The sequence below is a fragment of the Bombyx mandarina genome, chromosome 21 (genome assembly GCF_030267445.1).
Source record: "Bombyx mandarina strain Sakado chromosome 21, ASM3026744v2".
NCBI classification, from domain to species: Eukaryota; Metazoa; Arthropoda; class Insecta; order Lepidoptera; family Bombycidae; genus Bombyx; species Bombyx mandarina.
The window spans coordinates 2,799,369-2,817,232 of record NC_143227.1 but is presented as its reverse complement, the minus strand read 5'-3'; the positions used below and the strand labels follow the sequence as shown (position 1 = coordinate 2,817,232).

Genomic DNA, 17,864 nt, shown 5'->3' with positions numbered 1-17,864 from the left:
TAGCCTAGATCAGACATGTAATATACATTATCCATTTTAAGCATTCTGATAAATCCGTAATAGAAGGAAAATGTCCGAATATTTTTATATAGGCAATATTTTTTAAATATCCAAGGTACTTAAAACATTTTTATAAAAGAATTGATTAATGAAATACCAATACAAAACCACACAATAATATATTATAATATAGAAAAATTGTTATTGGATGCTGACGATAAATCATATTCTGAGGTACATGCTCTATATTTGAAAGTTAGGACAGCTGTTATTTTAATACCGCTGAATTTTTGGACTTATTTAGCTCTAAATATGATATTAGCGTTGCGGTGTCTCGGAACTTAGCGGTCCAGTAGCCGCCTAAGATCCGGCAAGGTCGTGGCTTAACATGAAAAGTAAAATAGGTGATCTCATCGCTAAGAGCGCTTCATGGACTTCTTTTATTGCTATAATGGACAGACGAACTTACAGCCCACCTGGTGTTTACTGTAGCTCATAGACATCGACAACGTAAATACGCCACCCACTTTGAGATATAAGTTTTAAGGTCTCAGTATAGTTACAACGGCTGCCCCACCCTTCAAACCAAATTACTGCTTCACGGCAGAAATAAGCAGGGCGGTGGTACCTACCCGTACGGACTCACAAGAGGTTCTACCACCAGTTTGTGCAAGACAAAGCTAGATTTTGATATTGCGTGCAAATTATTTGACTGTAGTGACGTCGTCACTACACATCAATACCAGGGCAGAAGCTAATTATTTTAATTGGTGTCACTTTATAAAATATCTCAACTATATGTTTAATTTTGAATGATACCCAGAGTCGATGATGTTCTCCAAATTCCTACTATACCAATGTTCGACGAGTTTATCTCCCAAGAGACATGTCAGCCACCGAGCCAATGTTCGACATATGCCATTCATGTCCCAAGCAATGTTTGGGATATTAAACAATAACGAGTATTCTAGATTCGGCGCTTTGTGAAATTTGATAAGGCATAGACCTGTTTTGTATGTAAATTATTAATCCATGTATCTACTCTTTTTAAATGTGCATTTTTGACCATTGATGTTCCAAATGACTGACAATATACGGATAAGTGACGCGTTAAGATAATTAGGATGTAATTATTTAAATCGGTGGTAAAAAAAAATTTTTTTTATTGCTTAGTTGGGTGGAAGAGCTCACAGCCCACCTGGTGCTAAGTGGTTACTGGAGCCCATAGACATTTACAACGAAAATGCGCCACCCACCTTGAGATATAAGTTCTAAGATCTCAGTATAGTTACAACGGCTGCCGCACCCTTCAAACCGAAACGCATCACTGCTTCACGACAGAAATAAGCGGGGTGATGGTACCTACTCGTGCGTACTCACATAAGGTCCTACCACCAGTACATGAGGTCCTACCACCAGTACCATGTATTTCACTTATTCATTTACGCAAACCCATGACAGAGACAAATATAGTGTGCTTTGTTTGCTAATCCAGAATGTGGCCAATCAATGTTTGGGGAAATCCTTGGCGTTCATAACATTACTTCAATCTCAGCTTAGAGACTAGAAATATAAATAGCGAATGTCAGTAACACAAATTTTAAGCCATTGGTTCAAAAATACACGAACTGTAAATAAGGATTTGGCTGTGTGGTATCTTGAATAACTATCAAGCACCTCCCCATCATTTTCCGTAGATGTCTTAAAAGGCGGCTAAGGAAATAGCTCGAGAATCGTCGTCGCCAACGGTATTTGAGTATTATACAGGGTGTCCTGAAAGAATGGATAATCCTGAAACACCTTATAGTGGAGCTATTGAGGACTCAAAATAAAAAAATACAAAAATATGTTTCTTACCCAAATTAAAAATAAAGAAAAAATACCAAATTTCATGAATAAAAGTTCAGATTAACTTTTATAAAAAAATACACTAGCTACTCATACGATTTCCTGCATATTCCTCAGTATAGTCCATGTAGAATATTATAAGACCAAAAAGCCTATGGATTTCATTTATTTGTAGCTGTTGTATATTCAAGAAACGAACAGTATGGAAAATATCAACTTTTTTTTTTCAATACGTAATTTTGGTACAAGCTGAGATTTTTTTTTATTGTATGCATAAATAATACAAGGTTCCAATAACTATTTCGTCATGTAAGTTCTCTTTTGAGCTCAGAAGTGTTATCAGACTTGTAAATTGATTTAAGCTCGACCGGATCTATCAGGTTTCCTGATTAGGTTTCCAAATTAGAGATCCGTGCTCAGACATACGAATCAAACATTTCAAATTCTGTACACAGCACGTGTTCATTAAATTTCTGCGCGGTACCGTTCTGCTAATGGAGCAATCTAATAAAGTATTTTCAAGCTATCGAGCTATTAAGCACTTCGAAATAAAAACATTACTATTAAACTCGAACAAAATAACTAACATAAAGGCCCCTCCATATAGGCATTATAGGCAGAACATAAAATAACTTAATGATAAACAATTTCGGTGAGAGGAGTTGAAAGCAAAGTTATGGAAATTTAGGGACGACCACATTTCAAAACCGCTAGGCCCCAATGAGAATTTTTAGATCCCAAATGGATGGGCTATATTGCTATTAATGTTAAAAAAATATTATAATAATCGTCTGCATTGATTATAGTGTGATAAAAAAACGAGAAAGATATGACGAAAAAGAACAAAGTGAAGAATCATAACAAAAACAGTAATAAAAATTATCTATATAGAAATTATCTCTAAAAATTATCTATAACCACAGATTTTATTAGCATCGGATGATGAAAGTTCAGTCTCAGCGGATGCTAAGAGATCTCGTCTCGTGGGTTCAAAGATCGATGCGCCGTTCACCACAGGCAAAACTTTAGTGGTGTGATGTTATGGGAAATCTAATATTTCATAAAATAAAAACAGATACATCATGAAACTATTTTCAATACCTGCTGCTAAATCGATTTTCTTTGAAAATTCTCTTTATCAAATATTTTTTATTGCAACAGTTAGTTCCACTAAAATATATATCCCAAGTACTCAAATAGTACCTATATAATAATTTTAAAACCAATACTCTACATTTAGCAGACTTGTCTTTTCTTCATTTTATTCCCGTATTCGAAGAATTACCGCAGCACTATGTCTCCTATTATCCGACCAGCTTAGAATCGTATGCTTGTACTCGTATACAGCCGGTACTGAGGTAGCAGCTGCAGTTTAGTCAAGTAATGTTCCTAATACACGACTGCGTCTCGCGAGGAAAAATGTTGGCACTTCGGAATTTGTATCGTCACTTTTCTTATGTTATTTTTTTGTCTACATTATCGGTTTCATGTGCGAATTTTTATCGTAAATCAAAATTGAGAACATTTCAATCAAGAGATTTAATATTGATAAATTTTTGACAGTAAAATTACCCAGTGTAATGTTGTAAAGAATTCATGTTAATTACCAGCCAGATTTTTCCAGTGGATTTTAACAGGTAATTTTCTTAACATCAAGGACTACGGGTTAATGATCCCGATGATCTATAGCTACTTTATTTTTTTATTTTTTTTTATTGCTTAGATGGGTGGACTATCTCACAGCCCACCTGGTGTTAAGTGGTTACTGGAGCCCATAGACATCTACAATGTAAATGCGCCACCCACAATTGAGATATAAGTTCTAAGGTCTCAGTATAGTTACAACGGCTACCCCACCCTTCAAACCGAAACGCATTACTGCTTCACGGCAGAAATAGGCGGGGTGGTGGTACCTACCCGTGCGGACTCACAAGAGGTCCTACCACCAGTGATTAGGCAAACGCTACTGCTTCTATATTTCTTTAAAACATCACTAGTAGCAACATTATCTCATTCTAGTATTTCCTTTGGTTTTTGTGAGTCGTAGACATAACTAAAACTACTTGTACGGTTTAATCTCGTCTTTTTTACTGTCCTTATATTATTTCCGAAGCTTCGAACACTTTAAAGTTTTCGTGGTCACGAAGGACTAAGCTGCTATTCGTCGGCGTTTGAATATTGTGCTCTCAATACTGTCTATTTTTCTATAAAAAGATTTCTAGATTTTTACGTTTTATATCACACAGAACGAACAAATATTATTTATAGATCGAGCAGCTTGTTTGATTTGGATTTTCACGTTCATGGTATGATGATCATCTGCTCATTACCTACTCTTTCCAGTTTATTTCTGCTGCCCACTCTTAATAAATCTTTTTCGTTAGTATGAATGCGTTATATGTAATGACGTAATATTTCAACTATGAACTATTTGTGTTCCAGTTTGGAAAGCAAGTGAGATATTCCTTTTTACCATATTTCAATCAATTGAGCCTATCTTATATTTCAAGGTGAGCGGAGCATTTGCGTTTTTGTGCCTATAGACTTTAATGGCAACAGAATAAATACGAGATTACAGTGTACTTGTTTGAATCACATCTCCAAACTCATAGTCATTGAGTCAGATAGAGGCATAGATATTAGACATTAGACTGTTTTTTCAAATGTATAAAGATCGTGGTAAGAGTTCAACATATTTCGTTTATAATGGTAAGTTTTAAGTATAAATTGAATTTTGATATTAATGCTATCAACATGTAACAATATTTTGTTCAAAGAGCTGGAAAAATATCGACTGTCCTTTTAAAACGTTAAACGTTTTCTATAAAATACTGAAGCTACTCTCAAAAACACTAAAGATACTGGCGAGTCTACAAGTTTTGCATTATGCAGGACGGCTATTCTGTCCGCGATGCCGCACTTGTTAAAAATAAAGTGTTTTAAAGTTTGCAGTGTTGAAAATTTGTTTGGAATACAAAATATCTATTGTGGAAACGGGATAAGCTGTTTTCTAGGGCGTGAGAGATCATCAAGTTAAACGTTTCACGGTGAGTTCGCTGTTTACTTTGTGTGAAACAGCTACCGGGGCCAGTGGACTACTACGCCACAAACTATATTAATATTATTATCAATATTATCGTCCATAATTATTAATAAAATATTTTGTATCTCAGGAATGTGGACAAGATAGGATCATAATAACAAATTACATTATTATTTTTGATTTGTATTACTTTATGATGACTAAGGCAACTGTGCAGTGTAAGACAGTGATTGTTGGAATTCATATTATGGTAAATATTGTAGTGTTGACAATTGTTATTTTTATATTGTTGGTTATCAATATGTGTAATTTTCAGATGCCTGATGAAGGTCTAATAAAAGACCGAAACGTTGCAAAAATAATCATGTAATTTGTTATTATGATCCTATCTTGTCCACATTCCTGAGATACAAAATATTTTACTATATTAATATATTACAGATCATAACCGAGTGAACAAACATCAGGGTAAATGGTTAAGGCTACATGGTTTAATGACTACATTAACTATTACTAACGCTATATTAGTTGGGTGAAAGAACTCACCGCCTCCTGATGTTAATTGGCTTTCGGAGTCAAAGATAATATGAACAAGTCACCCAGTTAAGACGAGAGATCGAAGTCTTGAATGATCTACCCAAATGGATTATAATACGCTAAATCACCATCAAAGAAACATATTTTAAACAAAGACACTTACTCCGACCACGAATTGTAACCGAACACCGAGGCATTCTCACGAGATAAAAATAAAATGTGAAAAATGTTAATTATGTAAATAGTAGCTTCTTAGAAGACACTGACGTTAAAACACTTTGGCTACAAGAATACTAAAACTCAAGCCTAAAAATGGTTATTGTAAAAATATCTACGGTTTTAACTAGCAATCCAAATGTACTTGGAAACGATTGCTTATCAAAATCTTATGAAAAAAAGAAAGAATAAAATAGATAACTAAAACAAATTATATGGCAAGTCCCATGGCTTGCGACATTAAATTATTTTCTATTAAAATTCTGGTACGCTTCCCTTATGATCAACGTTGCGGCCCCTTCTAACAACCAGCTGTGCATGATACCATAGTCGACATGAAACGTGTCTAAAATATAGATGTACAAGTCTTGTGAGATAGTTTGTGTATTGTTTTATTTCAGTGTCGATATATGCAGAGAACATTTGATTCCCAAATGCTTATTAGTAAGAAAACCTTCTTCATTATGACTTCTACATCACAGGTTTGATAAAGTTTCTGACTAACGGTCATTTTGATATAAAATATGTCAGTACTAAATTTACAAGCTGTAAACCTCTGAAATTAGAGCTTAATTGTTTTATAACTGAATTTCAGAATTACAAAAGAACTGTTTGCACGGATGGAGAAACCAACCTGTCGAAAATTAGTAATATAAATTGCGTTACCAAAAACAGTGTCACTTTTAAAATAAACTGCGCTATCTAAATTTTAAGATTTCGAAAAACACATCAAAGTAAATTGAATAAGAACTTCTGCCAACAAACATTCGTAATTGGCAAATACAGGCTGTTATGCAAGTGAAATGGCAGAGAGCATCTCACTCTAGGGCATATTTCAAGAAAAGTGGCACCAGTTTAGATCATTAGTACGTTTACAGTCGGTGCTTATTCAAGTGAAGCACACTTGAATTATGTAATGCTCTGCACGTGAACCGTGGTCTCTAAAGACGCGGGCTTCTATGAACTGAGTTATGCTTAAGGCGCTTTGGTAGTAAAATGTGATGTGATGTTACAGAAATGTAGTTAAATCGTCAAAGAGAGATAATAGGTCATATGAAACCCGTTTAGGGACAGAGAAAGAGAGAATGTACTTTATTGCACATAAAAACACAATTAACATTCAAAAACAATGAACAGACGAGTGTAATTGTACAATAGGCGGCTTTAACACTAAAAACGATCTCTTCCGGAAAACTATTTTATCTAGAGAAATTCTGAAAAAGATGCAGCAGGTATATTGCGGTGTATTATGATTAACAATATTTATATATATATAGAGTAGTGGTCTATCAACATAGGCCAAATCATTAATGAATAAAATACATAATCTGTATAAATAAATATATATCTACAATTTATTTATAATATGAAATCATTACATATATGAAATACTTAGCAAAATACAACATACACTTAATAAATGAACAGTTTGGGAATAGTACTAACAAACAATACTAAGCAGATAGGTAATGTTCCTTTTTCATTCTTATAAAGCAGTTTATAAGAAAAAAATATGGAGAGATCGGAACATACTCAAGAAGACGAAAGTGCAAATTGTTGAGTACGTTTTCTTAATCTTTTTGTATGGGGCTGCGACCTGGATCTTGAAAGAGTCTGACAGGCGAAGAATAGACGCGTTTGAGATGTGGTGATGGCGGCGCATGTTGCGCATCCCTTGGACGGCTTTCCGGACGAACGCTTCCATCCTCAACGAGCTAAAAGTTGACCAAAAGCTATCCACCAAATGCCTATAGAGTGCTCCAATACTTTGGTTATATAGCAAGAAAACTCTCTGACAACCTGGAGAGACTCATAGTAACGGGTATAGTGGATGGAAGACGATCCAGAGGTCGGAGCCGAAAAAGATGAAGTGACCAAGTGTCTTAGTATCTGGACATGAGACTGAGCCACGCACTTCCTTGTGTCACTGACCGACATAAGTGGCTACAAATTACAAAAAAAGGAAAACATTTTTTGTATAGAATGTTTTGCATTTTTATTTATTTTGTGTACAATAAAGCATACCCTCTCTCTCTGTTCCTCTAAAGTTGAAGCACTTCTCACGGCTTTAATCGGCCTGCCTGGGCCAAACAGTTCTCGTGTGGCGACTGCACAGTGAAAGGCACAGCGCGAGCAAGACCTCCCATAAGGCGGACTTACGACATGCTGAAGGTTCGGGGATAAGTGCGGAACAGAACCGCTCACTTCCAGCAAATTTAAGAAGGACCCTGTGTGTAGCAATGGAAATTTATAGACTACTAATGACATTGCTGCTACCTATTCTTCTCTGGATCACTTAGTTATTTTCACTATACCACGGAAATAGATGGCTGGTACTATACTAGACAGACAAAACACAACCAAATATTAAGCATTACCGATTAGTGCAAACAGACTTTTAGAATAATGAATTGATGATGATTATTGATAATTTTCTGCTGTCAATAAAGCTTTTTAATTAAATATATTAGGGGCTACGTATCCAGCTAATTGACAGCAAAAAAAACCTAAAGCGTGTACTCTTGATCATACCAATAGAGATCACCCGCCTTGCAAAAGACGAAGGGATGAATCGCAACATCTAGAGTAAGAAATTCTTTTCCGAACTCCATGCAAATGAGTTAGTCATCATCAAAGAAATAAAACATAAACGAACAAAAAATTTATATACCAAGTAAATAAATATCTTGTTCCTAGTATTACTAACTTGATGTCTTCGAAGATCAAAGCCGCAGAGAAGTTTCATTTCAGTTGGTTGTTCAGAGATTGCTTTTATAACGATTTTTCGGTAATGCTGTCCTTTTCCGATATTAAAACGCCAGACAACTATGTTTAGAGGTACAGTCTCGTTTGTTCCTTCATTTATGTTTTTGTCTATGATATTTTTAGCGTCGCAGATAGAATAGTTCCGTCCCAAAAGTAAACCATTGATTTCTTAAAAGTAGGCGTTCACGTATGATTTCTATCGGCTTCAGTCACCCCTTAAGGGCCAGCCGTGAAGTTGTTCAACCGTTTAGGCAATAAAAAAACATCCTTACGGTAAAGGTACGGTAACTATACTGAGATCTTAGAACTTATATCTCAAGGTGGGTGGCGCATTTACGTTGTAGATGTCCATAGGCTCCAGTAACCACTTTACAACAGGTGGGCTGTGAGCTCGTCCACCCATCTAAGCAATAAATAAAAAAAAGCGACGTCTTACGAAATTTTGCAGGAGGTATGTGAAATGACTCAAAGAGCACGATAGGAAATAGCCTTATGTTCTGTAATGGTCTGATCATGTGGCGCCTGCTACTGCTAAACAGCTGCGGATAAATAATAGTCTGAGATAATCTCGCCATTTCCTTTTTACCATTGGATGGGTAAGTAAAATCGCAGTAAAATCCGACAACACAAAACCACTGAAGCTCATTCGAAGTGCATTCACAAATCATCTTTGCCACGCACCATCTGGTTTTCTAATGGACTAAACTCTTAATTCATACTTCCTAACTGTCACGACATTGTCTTTAAACAAGATTTTAAGCAGTAGACGTCGATGAACGATGGTAATCACCCCGGTCAACGTTCTCGTCGAACCCGTCGCTTGCGACAAAGGGTTCAACGAGTAAATTAACCCTCAGACACAGCCCACTGAGTTTCTCGCCGGATCTTCTCAGTGGGTCGGGTTTCCGATCCGGTGGTAGATTCTGCGAAGCACGGCTCTTGCTAGGGTTCGTGTTAGCAACGTCGTCAGGTTTGAGCCTCATGAGCTCACCTACTCGTTAAGGTTACGCAGAAATAGCCTCTCAAGGCTATCAGCTTAGGTAGGAAAAAAAAGGTAATCGACTCTCATTATAAATTACGGATTCGTCGGATATGGCTCGAATGTTATTATAAGCAATATATATTTTTTAAGTACATAAAAATCTTTGAAGTGTTTTTGGCATGAAAAGGACTGAAAATGAATAAATATTCTTATTACAAACGGCGTGCCGTCAAAGATCAAAGTCACTCTTAGAGCCCATCATAATTCATAAGAGGATTTCTTCACCAATTTCTGGCCCGTTCTTTTTAAAACGACTCGCTGCCAAAAGCACAAATATTGTTAATTATTCGTAACATATTAAACATTGATATTTTATTTTTATTGGATCGCGTGGATGTTAAGATCTCTTTTGAAGTTATGTAAAGATATGCTTTTGAGATTTCTTTTTGATTTATATATGTTGTTTTTTTTTTGTGATTTCGTTTGTGTAAAAAGATCTGACGAACTCACGAACCGCTTGGCATTAAGTGTCTATAAGGGCTTATAGACAAAATAACGACGAACATTGGTAATCATAATGATGATGTGGAATTCCTATCCTGCAGTGACGAAATTTTGATAAAATAGAATACTGGTATTTGTTTAATAAAAGCAACATCGTACTTCCAAGTTACTCTCATTCTATCAATTCTTACACGTGTATTCTTTTTTTTCCCTACTAATTCCCTGGTACTCTAAGGGACTATTCCAACTACGCCCGGATGGACAGGTGAGCTTACGGACTCAACCTGAGAGAATTTACAAGCAATTTTTATTTTATTTGGCCTTAGTAAGAGCAGTGCCTTTTTTAATGCATATAAGGATGGAGCTCACAGCCCACCTGGTGTTAAGTGGTTACCGAAGCCCATAGATATCTATAACGTAGATGCCGCCACTTAACTAGAGATATGAGTTCTAAGGTCTCCAAGTATTTTCTAGAACATTCACAATTATGATTGAAACACTTTTCCTAACCACAATAACTGCGAAGCACTCAAAACCATTTAGATAAAAAATTTACAAATATAAAATTGTAGTACTGTGCTAGCTGTTTTCCTCAAAGGACATTGCTGCCTGTTTTCCGGAGAGTGCCCGAGTCGAATTTTATGACATCTTCGGGATGAGATGGGATGAAGCTACCCTAGGATGGGACAGTCCCATGAAAGCCTAAGAAAATAATTAACCGTACGTCAGATCAAACTTAAACCGAACATGTACGGACTCGTAGGCACCATGTTTCATACAATGTAACTCCCTCCCAATAAACAAACTAGAATACTAAGATGCACTTTCGGAATAGACTGATTTCTTATTCAGCTGAAATACCTGCTATTTTACGTGCATCGAATTCGGCAGTCGTGTATAAATTGCCCGAAGTTACTGGTTTCTGTGGTCTGGGATTTAGTTTTAGTGGCGGGTTTGTTGTCAGTAGGTACTTGAATATAGAATTTACTATGACGTTGTATTTTTAATAAAATATAATTACTTTGATCCTTATTTTCTAGGTAGTAAAGTTGTCAAATATCATGATTTCCAAAACATTAGTCAAATTGTTAAATAATGACGTTGCTTGGGTACCAGAAATAAGCGTTACGAATTTGAATTTAGAACGTTGAAACGTTTTCGTTGTTCGATATTCAAATCGACGAATCAGCGAACGAGAACCCATAATGAGCGAGGATGAATTTCTAATATAGAAAATGGCAAATTTGAATAAATTACGAATTAAATCCTCTTTTTTTTCACAGTTATTCCTAGTGATTTTTTTAAAAGACAATGTATTTGATTGACCTACACCCTGAAGCAATAATAAAATCGTTCGATCGTATAATAAAAATCAAACCAGCAAAATTATAATTTGCGTAATTACTGGAGGCAGGACGTCTTGTGAGTCCGCACGGGTAGGTACCACCACCCTGCCTATTTCTGCCGTGAAGCAGTAATGCGTTTCAGTTTGAAGGGTGGGGCAGCCGTTTTACTGTAAAAACGGAGACCTTAGAACTCATATCTCAAGGTGCGTAGCGGCATTTACGTTGTATATGTCTATGGGCTCCGGTAACCGCTTAACACGGGTGGGCCCTGAGCTCGTCCACCCATCTAAGCAATAAACGAAGTTCCATATGGGACGATGCGGAGGGGTAACCTAACCGGGAAAAAACGTCCGTAACGTAAGATTTTTTCTATTTAGTTTGTTATCAACAGATGTCGCTGCACGTAAATTCGCACAAATCGACATGATGGATTCAACAATCAAGCTTATTTTAAAATAGTAAGAAAAATATCTATACTCATTAAAAAAAAATCAAATTAAAATAATTGTCGTCATTCTTTTTTAATAACGAGAGAACATAATATCTAGTTGTATTTGCGATAATTATTTTGATACTCTAACAACATAGATTGATACAGATAGAAGTTACTAACAAATTACTTTACCCCTTTACAACTAACTTTTAGAACATCCAAACAAAAAGAACTAGAACATTTTGAATACAAACATAATAAAAAAATATGATAAAAATTCAACCGCCCAATCAGTGCCCTGAAATCAAGTAAGGTCCAATCAGAGTTGTTACCTTTGGAACGATTTTATTAAAAAATAAAAAAAAAGAATCAATTTGATCGAGTTGTAACGTGCTTTCTCAGCTGAATCGAGTTCTCGTTTTTAGAAAAGATTTTAACTGTGTGCTTAGTAATTAAATAAGAAATTTATATTTTTGCATATTACAAAGCAAGACAAAAATATTTTGTTCAATCGGCCTATTGTGTGGTTATAATATTATAATATTATTATTATCTGTACAAATACACTAAGTTAGAGTATCGATTTTTTTTAATAAATACTATGATTTAACGAGCTCTTCCCACATTCCTATCCTAATTAGGCAAGCCCGGGCTTATTGTTCCCGAAAAAGATTAGTGTTAGACCGACTAAGGAATGTGCTGTGGTGTGTTCAACTCGCAATTACCACTGCTGATGAGCCGACATCCAATCTCCTCACTCAAAAGTTGCTTCAGCAAAAGACAAGTAAAACCATGAGCTGTAACAAAATGTATTGTAGATACAATTTGTAGAACCCTATTGAATGGGCTAACGAATAAGTTCAATAGTAGGTAACCAAAGAAAAAAATAGTTAAAATGACAAAAATCGGAACCCCCTCTAACTTTTGAATTATAAGGCGACAAAAAATCTGAAATGCGGTTCTAAAATTTACAAAGACTCTTTTAGTTAAAATTCGTTTTGATAATGGTAGATTTGTTTTATTGTAAGCTAGTTATGGTTATGGTAGCTGTATTGGATGCTGGTGATTTTTATAAAACATATTTTCTAACATTGTAGGAGTTTTTTTTTCAAGTAAATTTTCTTATTAACTCTATTCGATTGAGATCTAGTTTCGATTAGCATTGATTGGCTCGGGAAGGCTAATTGTCACGCTGGGTTTTTGTCTTTTGTACATTACACAAATGTCTAAATAAAGTCACTAATTAACATAAACAAGGATACATCAACCCTAACTTTTTATCTAAAACTCAAACTAAAATTACGTTTCAACAAAATCTGATAATCGAATTAGATAGTAACTGGACAGAACAAATAGAGCCGCAGTAACGAGGGACTGGGTTGGCAAATAGATGCTTTACAGTCCTCCGTTGAAATAGGCAAGGACAGGGAAATACGATGAATAGCATATTTACTTACAATTAAATATATATTAATCTACGACAGCTTAATGAAGTCATTTCATTGTGTTTGTGTTGGTTTTGTGCAATTAAATTTTTGTACAGTTTTTCATGTATCTTTAATGCATTTTAGAACGCCATTTAGCGAATCTTTTTTTTTTTGTGAAATTGGTAATCAAACAGTAATTTATCACCAGTAAGCCTGAACAATAAGATATGATATATAATCTAACGCGTAATATCTTGATACAATTTACTAATTAAGTAATAATAAAACTTAAGCTAACCTTTATTATGTTTGGCAACCTTTAGGAATTGACCATTAAACCACCAGCAGCCTTGACAATGGCTTAGTTGGTCAATTCACAACGTGAGTTCCGGCGCTCACCTTAAGCTATGAGATCAGTGTATAAATATTTTAAATATAACCTGTCCTTGAGGAAGCTTACTTAAATCTGGAACGCCTGAATTAAAAGACTAACTTGATTGTGATCACAAAGAACGAAATTTTGATTTGACTGTGTAAATAATAATTCTTTAAGAAGTACTAGCTGATCCAGCAGACTTCGCAGTGCCTCAATCGATAAATAAAAGACCTAAACTTTTGTATAAAATAAACTTAAAACAAACAAAAGGAGTTCATCCGACGGAGGACACATCAAAGCAAAAACAAAATTGTTATTTTTATTTAATTCCGAGCTTTTTCATATTTTTTTAAACCTTCTCTGGACTTCCACAAATAACTTAAGACCAAAATTAGCCAAATCGGTCCAGCCGTTCTCGAGTTCTCGAACGAACAGCAATTCATTTATATTTGTATATAGATTATAAAGCGTTTATATGCGTTCTGTTAGTAAATAAACAATTGCTAATACTCACAACATCGATGAGCTGACTGAGCCTTAGCCCCATCTTGACAGTGAGCCGATCTGAGTTGTTGCCGACTGGCCGGATGAGTCGATTGTAGTTGGACAGGAGGTCGTCGTAAAGCCGCTTCGCTTCAGGGTTCGCGTCGCTTAGGCGGCCCCACACGCACAGCACTCCGACCACCAGCGCCAACACCATCTTAGGCTAACACCACCCCTGTAACAATATCGGTTCCTTTAGGATTTAAAAACAATAAATATATTATTTATATAGGCAATCACCGGTTTGGCTGGTAGGTAGCGGCTTGGTTGATAGGCAGTGACTTGGCTCTGCCCCTGGCATTGTTGATGTCCATGGGCGACGGTAACCACTCAGGTGGGCCATATGCTTATCTGCCTATAAGGAGAATAAGAAAAAAAATTGGTGTCGGTAATAGTCATAATTCTGTGTCCTGTCATTGGGAAGTTTGTGCCCTTAAGTTACCACGCTGAGCATGCGGGTTGGTGACTAGGGAGTTTAACGTCGTACCCAGGTCGTACGCACGCTAAAGTGGCAATGGGCCAGTCACGTCTGTCGAACCAACGACGCCTGGTAGGGGAGGAAAGTCCTCAAATTGAGGCCACGGATGGGTACCAGGAGCGTGGGGCGTCCTCCAACCAGGTGGACCGAAGACTTAGTGCGCACGGCGGGAAGTCGTTGGATGCAGAAGGCGGAGGACGGAATTCTGTGGAAGGCATTGGGGAAGCCCTATGTTCAGCAGTGGGCAGATAAAGGCTGATGATGATGTTGATGATGAATAGTCATAAATAAAATATGAGAGTTTAAAAAGTAGGTTTAATTCCATGAAAGTCGTATCTCTTGTTGAAATTGCGAAAACCCTTTATTCAACTGCATTAAAAGGGTAATTAGATACATAAATTTTGAATGGATTTTCGAAGCATCAAACCGATTTTATCGTATCCTAAAATTATTACTTGACTGTTAACACAGGGCACCGGAGGCGCAAAGTTTACTTTTACGAATTAACGAGATCCGAGCTCCATTAGCGAACTTCAATTAATCTAAACTAACTATGTAAATATATTTTGAAGCCGGGGTCTGTTCAGATGTCCAGAAGTATGAAGTGATTTACAATGTTTTTAGAGGTCGACTTATTATAGTATGCCGAAGAATTATTATAGTTATTTAAAGAGTATATAGTTTTTAATTCATTCATGATCATGATACGTGGGACGATGCAGATTTTAATATTTAATTGTAATATCTATCTATATATACAGGGTGTCCCAGAAAGAATGGATAATCCAGAAACACCTCATAGTAGAGCTACTGAGGACACAAAATAAAAAATATAAAAAAAGAATTCTTAGGTAGTTCCCAACTAGTATTTGTATATGTATATATGTGTGCAAAGAAAAACCTTTATACCTTTATTATTTAAAAGTTTTTAAAAAAGATTTTCCTTCAGTGCATTCAATGTCATGGAGTGAAGTGTATCATTGAGTAAAAAGAGAGCTCAGTTTTATATAGTTTATTAATACCGTTTACTGTTTAATTTTTAATATTAATTTTAAAAGAGATGAGAGGAATGATGAAGAAGGCTTTCGATATTGTTTTCTTATTATATCACAGAAAACACCATTAAATCTTTTATTGTTTATTCATTCTGAAATACTGCATATCATTATATGCATACATACATACTAAACACATACTTAAAACAATCTCATTCGAAAGGTACATATCGAAGGCGGAATCTATGTGTGTGTAAGCCGTTTATGCGGCCATTGGACAAATACAAGAACTTGCTATTGATAAGGTTACTAAGAAGTCGACCATCGCTAACAATACAGTATCGCTGGAAAAAATAATAATATATCCTACTGTACTACTAATCCTACAGTTTATGGGCGGTAGGGCGCCTTGGGAGTCGGCACGGGTAGTTACCACCACGCTGCCTATTTCTGCCGTGAAGCAGTAATACGTTTCGATTCTAAGCGTAGGAGAGAACAGTTTTACTCTAAAACCTGAGACTTAGAAGTCATGTTTCAAGATGGGCAACGGCATTGTCGTATTTAATGTCTATTGGCTCCGGTGACCACTTAAAACCCGTAGGTCCGTCGTGAGTAAACAGGTCGTGAGCTCGTCCACCCATCTTAGTAATGAAAAGTTTCTAAAGCCGTCTGCATTGAAATATTTTCAAGTACGGGCTGTGCGTCTAAATATCGGTTTACTACTAGTGCTGACTAGTTTATTTAAACTATAAATAAAATTAAATGGATTCGGAGAGAATGTCGGGTTCATTGGTGTATAGAAGAGGTCTATGTCCAGTGGACAACTTTGCGCTGATTATGATGATACTGTTAAAGCAAAGTGTAAGGAGGTAGGTTGCAATTAATTTTAATATTTTTTTTAATTTAATTTTTAATTGCTTAGTTGGGTGGACGAGCTCACAGCCCACCTGGTGTTAAGTGGTTACTGGAAGCCATATACATTTAAAACGTAAATGCGCCACCCACCATGAGATATAAGTTCTAAGGTCTCAAGTATAGTTACAAGGGCTGCCCTACCCTTCAAACCGAAACGCATTACTGCTTCACGGCAGAAATAAACAGGGTGGTGGTACCTATCCGTGCGGATTCACAAGAGGTCCTACCACCAGTAAACATACAGAAGATTCATACAGAAGCTTCTTGGTGCTTCAACTAGAATACTTCCGTCTCCCTTTACATGCAAATTCCGATTATCAGATTACCTAACTCCAACGAATTCAACGAATAGCTACAATTTTAAGCATATATCCAAATTCCGGAAATCAAAATTGGAATTAGAATTATTTAAACATAAACTCACACAGAGTTGGACAAGAATCAAACGAAAAATCCATATCCCATCCAATTCTTAACAGCAGAATAATTTTGATTAAAATACTGGCATTTGTGAAAATTAAATTACCGTTGTAACTTTTTTCCAAACAATCTTGAATGATTTGAAAATCGAATTTTCATTTAGAATATGTTTCTGTACTGACAGTTTAGATCAAAATCCTATTAGGGGTAAGAGTATTAGGCTAGACGCACTCAATCGACCAATTGTAATCTGCTGATGGTCGCTTAGATTCAGACATGGATTTAAGAAGCATCGGAGCTTTTAAGCTTCAATTGAAGTACATTCTGCCAGTTAGATACAATCTCAATTCGACGTAATCACTAAAATGGTAGGATTGCGATTAGGTATAGGTAAAATAACAAATAACATTTGATTTTAAGTCAGTAATTACTGAAAATATTGAAAGTTGTTCGAGACGTCGCTTTAAAAAATAATCTCTATATATAAAAAAGAAACATGTGTGCAATTCACACGTGTTAGAAGTGAAACCTTCAAAAATTAAAATACAACTATCCTAAATGTCTAAGTATATGTAAAATTTTGTCATTAGTAAATAATTGTAAATGAGGTAGCGCCCTCTGTGAATCGATATTTTAACGTCACGTATAATCCTAAATTGAAATTCACTACAAGAGGTTTCATACGCACGTTAGTATTAAAAATCTCATAGATGGCGCTGTATTAAAAATTTTCGACACTTCCGTTGCATACCTGCGTAACGTTACATCTGTAAACATTTCGCCCTCATGCGCCTAAAGAAGTTTCACTTCAAAAATGAATTGCTGTTCGTTAGTCTCACTAAAACTCGAGAACGGCTGAACCGATTTGACTAATTTTGGTCTCGAATTATTTGTGGAAGTCCAGAGAAGGTTTAAAAGGTAGATAAATATGAAAATGCTCGGAATTAAATAAAAATAACAATTTTGTTTTTTCTTTGATGTGTCACCCTTCGGTCTTTTATTTATCGATTGAGGAACTACGAAGTCTGCCGGGTC

General features: G+C 35.8%; 1 protein-coding gene across 2 annotated transcripts in view; it reads right to left on the bottom strand.

The window, feature by feature from the left end:
* Window positions 1-17,864, bottom strand: part of nAChRalpha1 (nicotinic acetylcholine receptor alpha1) — a 277,216-nt gene that overhangs the window by 68,611 nt on the left and 190,741 nt on the right. For both annotated transcript variants that reach the window (XM_089736569.1, XM_089736568.1), the window contains one exon: window positions 13,993-14,196. In XM_089736569.1, coding sequence (XP_089592695.1) covers window positions 13,993-14,178 — 186 coding nt within the window. In that variant the 5' untranslated portion in view covers window positions 14,179-14,196. The remainder of the gene's footprint in view (window positions 1-13,992; window positions 14,197-17,864) is intronic.